The 9,442-nt window shown below is 49.5% G+C and overlaps 1 protein-coding gene across 1 annotated transcript in view; it reads left to right on the top strand.

Moving 5' to 3' along the window:
- LOC130131997 (nerve growth factor-like) overlaps positions 1-1,189 on the top strand; it is a 3,209-nt gene extending 2,020 nt beyond the window's left edge. Inside the window, exon 2 of the mRNA XM_056301721.1 lies at positions 273-1,189. Within this exon, the coding sequence (XP_056157696.1) occupies positions 284-1,189 (906 nt within the window). The 5' untranslated portion in view covers positions 273-283. The remainder of the gene's footprint in view (positions 1-272) is intronic.
- Positions 1,190-9,442: the final 8,253 nt, after the last annotated feature.

Raw genomic sequence — 9,442 nt, forward strand, 5'->3', positions numbered from 1 at the left:
TGGATGGCTGAATAGATGATAACATAATTAATCTATTGTGTTATTTGGTAAAGGGCAGCATTGCAGGTGTAGCACAGCTGTGGGCGGATGCTAGCATGCTCAGTACTGAATCCCATCGCCCCGTTTGACCGCTGCTGCTCCGGCTAAGAGAAAAAACAGTTTTCTCGTTGCACCGTAGCTCAGAGAACGGCGCCGTCCGGGTCACCGTGGCCCGCCATGTTGGACGTATAGTATGACGTCATGTGATCATTTTCTCTGCTGCCCCTTGTCAGGACGTGTGCCCATGAGGTCGTCGCCACTGGTCCTGCTCCTCTTGATCGGCGTCCAGGCTGTGCTGAACATGGAAGGTGGGCAGGCCCTGACCACCAGGGCACCCAACCACAAAACAGGACAGCAGACAGCAGCCAATCACAGAGCAGGACAGCAGCAGACAGCCGCGGGGGACCACCTCTCCAGGTGCCACTCTTCACAGGACCATCAGAGGACCAGCCCCCACAGGACCAGGAGGTCGCCGCGAGCGTCTCCGCAGGCCGCAGAGAGCAGCCCGGTCGCGGGGGACTCAGACTCCCCCGCCGACCCCTCCATTCCCGAGGTGGACCCCAAACTCTTCTCCAAACGGCGTTACCATTCCTCGCCCCGCGTCATCTTCAGCGAGGCGCCCCCATCGCGCGACGCCCCGGAGGGCGAGCCCGGTGACATTAGGGGCACTAACGGGGCGAGGGTGAGGCGCAGGGCGGGCCTGCAGCCCATGCACCGGGGGGAGTACTCCATCTGCGACAGCATCAACACCTGGGTGGACAACCTGACACGGGCCACAGACATCGCCGGCAACGAGGTCACCGTGCTGCCCAACGTGAAAATCAACAACGTGGTGAAGAAGCAGATCTTCTACGAGACCACCTGCCTGTCCGCCACACACGGCAGGCGTGGGACGGCCGCCGGCGCCGGCGGGGGCGGGGGCGGGGCCGGGGGCGGCAAGGGAGGGGGGCGGGCGGACAAAAAGTCGGGCAACTTGGGCTGTCGAGGCATCGACAACCGCCGCTGGAACTCCTACTGCACCAACACGCACACGTACGTACGCGCCCTGACCACCTTCGACAACAAGATGGCGTGGCGCCACATTCGCATCAACGCCGCTTGCGTGTGCGTGCTCAGCCGGAAGTCCTGGGGGGGGCGGCTGGGGCGCTGAGCCCCGGGGAAAAGGACTCCTGAACACTGAACCATGAACTCTTAACTCATGACACTCTCGCACACTCTCTCACACACACACACACACACACACAGACACACGCACACACACTCCTCTCACAACCAAGCAAACACATTTCCTCCAGACGACACCTGCAGCTTTGTTGCCAATACTGTAATACTCCCCCCACCTTCACATATGCATGTGCACACACACAACCATGTGCCGTGTCATGTCTGCACACACACACACACACACACACACACACACACACACACACACACACACACACACACCATGTCACCCTATACTTGTGGGGACCTCTCATTGAGTACTTTCATTCCCTAGTCCTTAACCCCAACCCCAAACCTTACCCTAACCCTAACCCTTACCTTAACCCTTACCCTAACCCTAACCCTTACCCTAACCCTTACCCTAACCCTTACCCTAACCCTAACCCTAATCCTTACCCTAACCCTTACCCTAACCCTAACCCTTACCCTTACCCTAACCCTAACCTTAACCCTTACCCTAACCCTAACCCTTACCCTAACCTTAACCCTAACCCTTAACCCTTACCCTAACCTTAACCTTTAACCCTTACCTTAACCCTAAACCCAAGCGCTAACCCTAAAATAGACCCTCTTCCTCATGGGGACCCATAAAATGTCCCCACAAGGTAGGGTGGTTTCAGGTGTTTCTATGCTAATGTTGTCCCCATTAGGATAGAAAAACCTGGTACACACACACACACACACACGCACACACACACACAACTCCATTCATCCAACCACTCGGCCCCTGACCCTACCTCAGTCCGAGAAGTCGTGGTTGTTTTAAGTTATGAGGACTGCATGTCATATTTATGGTTTATACAGTCAAATATAAATATGTATTATATTTGAATCCGAGCTTTTAAACGTCTTTATTGTTGTTGTTGTTGTTGTTGTTGTATTTGTTGTGTTTTGTTCTTGCTGTTATTTATTAAAGACCTCAGTATATAAGCCTGGGCTGGTGTGTCAGTTCCACGGCGGTCGGGTGACCGTCACGCCTCGGCCCACAATCCTCGGCCCTCCATCCTCGGCCCACAATCCTCGGCCCACAATCCTCGGCCCTCCATCCTCGGCCCACAATCCTCGGCCCACAATCCTCGGCCCTCCATCCTCGGCCCACAATCCTCGGCCCACAATCCTCGGCCCACAATCCTCGGCCCTCAATCCTCGGCCCACAATCCTCGGCCCACAATCCTCGGCCCACAATCCTCGGCCCACAATCCTCGGCCCACAATCCTCGGCCCACAATCCTCGGCCCTCAATCCTCGGCCCACAATCCTCGGCCCTCAATCCTCGGCCCACAATCCTCGGCCCTCAATCCTCGGCCCACAATCCTTGGCCCTCATCCTCGGCCCACAATCCTCGGCCCTCAATCCTCGGCCCTCAAAACGACTCCGCCGCTCGCGTGCTGTACTGGACCAGCCGCAGAATCCCAGACTCGTATAGTGCGACTCAGAATAACTCGGAGACAGACGGCCCATGTGGGCAACAACAACGACAACCCCTGTAAGGAGAAGCATGCCGGACTACACGAGGGCCCGAGGCGGGCCGTCTGCTGGCAGGACAGAACGGGACGCCACATGGCCGATGCCTCACGCCAGGGATGTGCTGGTATTACCTGTCCTCCCCCCAAACCCCTTTTATTCTCCCATATAAGAAGCGAAACTTGCGTGATCTTCCTCGCAGCGTTTCTGTTCGGCGAGCCAGATGCTGTCGGCTGGAAGCTCTCGTGCACTGTCAAGCTGTAATTTACTCACAGCAGCGACGTTGTAAAGAAAATCAGCAGCTTTGGAAGACTACCGAAGTCTACTTCAGAGGAAGTCCTCTTCTCAGGCCAACTGGGGCTACGCCATGTGGTGAGGTCATGCTGCACAATGAGAAAATATATTATTTAACATTCCTGGGATTTATTTATTGGGGGGTCCCCCCCTTTTTTTCCTCCCCAATTGCACTTTGGCCAATTACCCCCCCTCTTCCGAGCCGTCCGGGTCGCTGCTCCGCCCCCTCTGCCGATCCGGGGAGGGCTGCAGACTGCCACGTGTCTCCTCCCATACATGTGGAGTCGCCAGCCGCTTCTTCTCACCTGACAGTGAGGAGTTTCACCAGGGGGACGTAGCACGTGGGAGGATCACGCTGTTCCCCCCCAGTTCCCCCTCTCCCCTGAGCAGGCGCCCCGACCGACCAGAGGAGGCGCTAGTGCAGTGACCACGACGCATGCCCACATCCGGCTTCTCATCCGCAGACACGGCAAATTGTGTCTGTAGGGACGCCGCCCGGCCAAGCCGGGGGTGATACGGGGATTCGAACCGGCGATCCCTGTGTTGGTAGGGCAAAGGAATAGACCGCCACGCCACCCGGACGCCCACATTCCTGGTATTTAAGCGGTTGATTCCCACTCTACAGATGTCCCCGGACTAATGCTGTGAATTCATATTTGTCGTATCAGATCATAGTTTATGTCGTGATCAGCTGAGCTGATCAGCTGACTGATCAGCGGGACATGCGCGTGGACACGCCACAGCCTACAAGTATGTTCTGGGTTTTTTAAAAATTATTATTATTGATGAGGTCTTCCCCTATTGGTTTTTCGTATAGTTTTGCTTGCTTCCTGTCCGCTCTCTGGTCTGGTCTCACGCCGCTCTCTGCTCTCACGCCGCTCTCTGGTCTGGTCTCACGCCGCTCTCTGGTCTGGTCTCACGCCGGCAAGTGAAAAGAGCGAACGAGCAAGTGACACAGGGTGAGTTTGACTCGCGGTTGCCCCCAGAGGCAAAGCAACCTCCCGTTACGCGAGCTGGGGTAAGGCTGGAAATACAGGCGTGCGTGTGTGGTTGATGACTAACGGCACAACTTTTGGGCACTAAGCGATTGTACAACCTTCTCCCAACAGCCGCCATCCATCACCGAGTGTTTATACAGCCTGATCATTAGGGTGTGAGGGAACGGGGAGGAAAACACCAATCACACAGAACCCACAGGAGGACGCAGACACTGCAGTCCATCACCGCCTTCAGGTCACCCGCACTGACAGGAAGCTTTTGCCCGGAACGAGGACGCCAAACCACACTAAGACGCAACTGTTGCGCGTTCACGAATCAGAGGGGCAATGCTCCCATCTAGTGGTCAGGTGGAAACTCGTCTCTAAAGGGTGGTTAACGTCAACTGAGGACGCGCCCGCACAAATAACACACACACAAAGGAAGTGTCCTTCAGAGGAGTGAATACAGTGGCACACACACGCACGCACGCACACGCACACACACGCACACACACACACACACACACACATATGGGTCAAGCGGATGAAGGTCCAAATCATTTGTCTCGATGCTCAATAATCCAGGTGCTGAAATCCCAGATAAATTGAATCAGGTCATCTGGACACAACGTTTGGTGGGGAAACCAGAGTACATCTGTCGCCATCTTACAACGCTGTGGACAGCACAACATGGCCACCGCAGCTCTGTGATCTGCAGCTCGGCGGTGAAGCGAGCGGCGTCTCGCCGCATCAATCCTCAGCAGACCTTTGAGACAAGACAAGCAGACTGGGTGTGAGATGCATCTCGCAGCAGGGCTGCTGCGTTGGCTGCCTGAGTCACCAGCAGATGGTACGCTGCTGCCGCGGTTGGTCCAGACACAGCAACCCACAGTGTTGCTGTGATACAGTCCTGCCATGTCGTCGTCGACATTTAACAAATTAAAGCACAAACCAGTTAAACAAACTTCCACACTACGGTGTTGGGTGTAGTGCTGTTGAGCCGAGAAAGCAGAGCTAACTCTGACCCACCCGGCTAAACAGGTCTGTTCAGGCTGTCTCACAAAACGGGCCGGAGTCCAGCTTGAACCGCAGGTTTAACTGTAATGCAACTGACGGCAGCCACTCCAGATCCATTACATGGGCAAATTCAGAATGGGAAGGCTCGTGCAGTGGTCACGACTAACACGGTCAATACGTTGAATTTCTGTCTACAAAACAAAATGAATCGAGTCAGACACACGCCATCACTGGCAGCCTGCACCAGTGAACATGCTGGATGTAATGGATACCCATGCTAGAGGTGGGCCATATGACCAAATTCAGTATGTCAGACTGATTACCTCAATAAGTAATGATATTTATATATTAATGATATTTATATATCGGCCCTGTGATGGACTGGCGGCCTGTCCAGGGTGTTTCCCCGCCTGCCGCCCAGTGAATGCTGAGATAGGCTCCAGCATCCCGTGACCCCGATTGGGATAAGCGGCTCGGATAATGGATGGATGGATATTTATATGTAATGATATTTTGGGGATTTGTGCCAACGCATCAGCAATACCCGTCATGGGAATGACACATCCGTTATAAAGCCAGTTATCTCTTCCAGATAAATGAATGCAAATTTGGGGCCATGGGGTTAAAAGGCTGATGAAAGAAGGTAATCAAAGCACACGTCATTCCTCGGATGTGGTTCATCTTCTTCTGGCAGTTTGGGGCCACAGTGTTGTGGTGAGTCAGACCGGATGATATGGACAAAATCAAATATCAGCCTGTTTCTGACTGCATAGCTCCATATGGATGACGTGATGCTATTTAGCGGATGACTATTGGTGCTTTCATAAGATATCTACGCATCAGAAACTGTTGATAAATGATCATCAGTAATGTGGATATGATGACCACGCAGGTAGAGACATGCGTTGTTCATGTCACTAAAACAGTGGAACAAATTCAGAAAACTGTCTCACTTGACTATAGTGCAGCCTTTAAGACCAGGGAAGGACAACATTTAAATGATATCACCAGATTACCACAACCACAGTCCCACAACATGCCTAGTCACACATCAACATACGCATGTATATCCATGTTATATCCACTTATTGAGTAGCTCAAATCCTTCCTGTTGTCCTGAAACACCAAAACGTGTCTTTGGTTGCAGCATCAGTCAACTTATCTGATACTGATCTTTGTTGGCCGCTTGATGATCCATCAAAATAATCCTAAATGGACCTGTACATTTTCATTCTTTGTCACAATTGGTGTCTGCAGGTGACAGATTTTGATTTTTGATTATGGTATAAGATATTAATCCCGGTGGGGAAATTCCTCTCTGCATTTAACCCGTCCTGGCTGTGTAGCTAGGCGTAGCGGGCAGCCGCCGTGCAGCACCCGGGGACCAACTCCAGTTCTTTTTTCCATTGCCTCGGTCAGGGGCACAGACAGCAGTATTAACCCTAACATGCATGTCTTTTTGATGAGAGTTAATTTACTCCTTTTTAAGAGCAGATATAATGACATTTAGGATCGATTTTAACACAAATAACGCAGTAAGGTTTCAGTTGACAGGTTGCACAAGTAGGGGCTTTTTTTTTATTGGGGGCCTCAAAGATGTCATAATTTGTTGAGAGTGGTCAATTTAACATATATATCTTAACATATTAAACATGTTTGTTCTTGTACAGCCAGCTCCATATTTAAAACAGGGACAAACGTCTTTTTTGACACTTGGGTTCTTTACTTTTTGAACATCATGACAAGCTGGGAGTCTGGAATTTGACAGTGATTTCTCTATGACAATTCATTTCTAAAGTACAAAAGAACTTATTACCGCATATTCACTTTAATCTGAGTCAAACGACCCCCAACAGGTACATGTAGCAGGTAGATACGGGTTTAGCATGGAGGTTAGCATTAGGTGCGTTTTGGGTTTCATTGGCCGCCAAACAGAGGAACTCGACTCAATCTGACAAAAACGGATAAAATCATCTGAAATGTAAACGCAGACTTCAAAAATTCTAATTTAAGCCGATTTAGTGACTTTTGCGGCCTAATGTGTGTAAAAGTGGACTGAAGTCTTTTGATGGACACCCGGCACATAGCGAAGTCACTTCAGAACAACATACGTGTAGGAAGAAACTGCAGGGATACCCGCTGCCCCCTCCCTTTTTTTCCATCCAGTCTGCTTTTCGGCCTTGCTCCGTGTCCTTCCATGGCGGATGTCCAGACCAAAACGGTTTCTCCACCATGACGCTGTAATGTGTCTAACCCACCAGAATACGTCTGCACTTCTTATGTCCGTCATCAACAGGTTTGACCCGAGGAAACAAGGGCCACCGACCTAAGAGTGCAGTACACTTTCATACTGGATTGTCTCGCCTCTCTCTCTCTCTCTCTCTCTCTCTCTCTCTCTCTCTCTCTCTCTCTCTCTCTCTCTCTCTCTCTCTCTCTCTCTCTCTCTCTCTCTCTCTCTCTCTCTCTCTCTCTCTCTCTCTCTCTCTCTCTATCATTCCATTCCTCACATTTACTCCCCCCCTTCCTTCTCCTCAGTGGCTTGGCAGACATTTCCCCCTTCTCTATAAGGACATTTTCTGACCCGCTCCTGATGTCGCTGTGATAAAATGGACTCCTCTTGTGGATGTCCTCGTCTGCTCTCCATGGCTCCAGAGAAAATATTTACGCTCAGTACGGTCCTGGTGCCAAGTTACATGTATCCAAACTGGTGATGTCAAACAAGGGCTTGAAAACATTTTAGGACATAGAAGGAAAAGCAGCAGCAGCTGAGGGCCCGACGTCAAGCCACTGTTCTCTCTCTGTTATTCCCAGTGTGTCAGTCTGTGTCTTCTCTGTGACCGAGGGCTATTTATGGAAACTGCAAGATGGCCATGACAATGCTGTTGGCTAATGATTACTGAATACTACTGAGAAATCTGAAGACTTTACAAAGCAATAACCACAGACTTATTTGTATAATGGCCTTCATCAAGCCCCCGGAGAGGAGCACAGTCTTAAAATGCTCTCTGTAAATGTTTGTGAAAGAACAAAACAAATGTGATACCGAAGGCTTTCTCACCAGGCAATCTGCAGACGTAAAAGGGCATTTGCAAGGTGTTGTATGAAATCATAAATGCGTTTTAAATCCTCACAAACTTCAGTGTGGGGAACAGCAGAAACTATTTTGGTGCCGAGCCCTCGTTTCAGAAACTCCTCGACGGGATTAATAAAAAATTTAATGTTTAAAGTTTGTTGGTCAACTTCAGTTTGATAAGACTGAATACAGAGGCTGCATATAATGTATAATGTATGATATATAGTGCACAGTGTATGTGCTGTTAGAGGTAAATTGCAGTCATTCGTTGATGTTTTCTTTGCAGCAGTGTTTTGTTGACTGTCTCTTGTTGCAGGTTTGTTTTCTATCATCAACTGTGCAGTCGGAGATGAAACTTTATAATTCACAACATAAAGCTGTTGAGCAGCATCGTCTCATTCATCTCGTTTCTTGTCAGCGACTGTCAGGGCTATTTTCTGCATGGCTCATTTTAGCTTTGCAAAAACAAAGAAGCTCCTGAAAATAATACAACACGCAACATGTCTTTTTTTTTGTTTGTACTGTGTAACTGGGCTCATCCCAAGGAGACACTTGAATTAGTCCACATTTTGTTTAAACAGAAACGGCTGAACCCATAGAAACGCTGTTAAAGTTTAACACTTTAATGTTCAAATTCACAACTTTGTATTTTGATGGCCCAATAACAAAATACAATACTATACGATACAATACTATACTATACGCTACAATACAATACAATACAATATGATTATGATACAATTCTATACTAGACTATACAATACAATACAATACAATATGATACAATACAATACGATTATGATACAATGCTATACTATACGCTACAATACAATACAATATGATACAATGCATATGATACAATACAATATGATTATGATACAATACTATACTATACGATACAATACAATACAATATGATTATATACAATACTATACTATACGCTACAATACAATACAATACTATATGATACAATACAATACAATATGATACAATACAATAAACAAATCAGTTACAAAGAAATAAAGTCCTCCGGGTGTTTTGATGTGCAGTAACTTCCCTTCGTCCCCATCCATCCTCCCTCCGGTGGGTTATTGTCATTATCAGGATAACGAGAGAAGGCTGCGCTCTGTTCCCTGCCCGTCGTGTAGTCTGAATTCCCCCTTTAGGGCCCCTACATTATTGAAATGGGCGGTCTGGAAAGATTCTGTTGTGTGTGCGTGTGTGTGTGTGTGTGTGTGTGAGAGAGAGAGATTTGCGTGTGTCTGCGTGTGCGCGCGCGCGCGTGTGTCTGCGCGCGCGTCTGTGTCTGCGTGCGGCTCTTTTTGAAATTGACAGCGCTCGACGCCGAGCGTTGC

This window comes from Lampris incognitus, unplaced genomic scaffold (genome assembly GCF_029633865.1).
Source record: "Lampris incognitus isolate fLamInc1 unplaced genomic scaffold, fLamInc1.hap2 H_5, whole genome shotgun sequence".
In the NCBI taxonomy this organism is placed as follows: domain Eukaryota; kingdom Metazoa; phylum Chordata; class Actinopteri; order Lampriformes; family Lampridae; genus Lampris; species Lampris incognitus.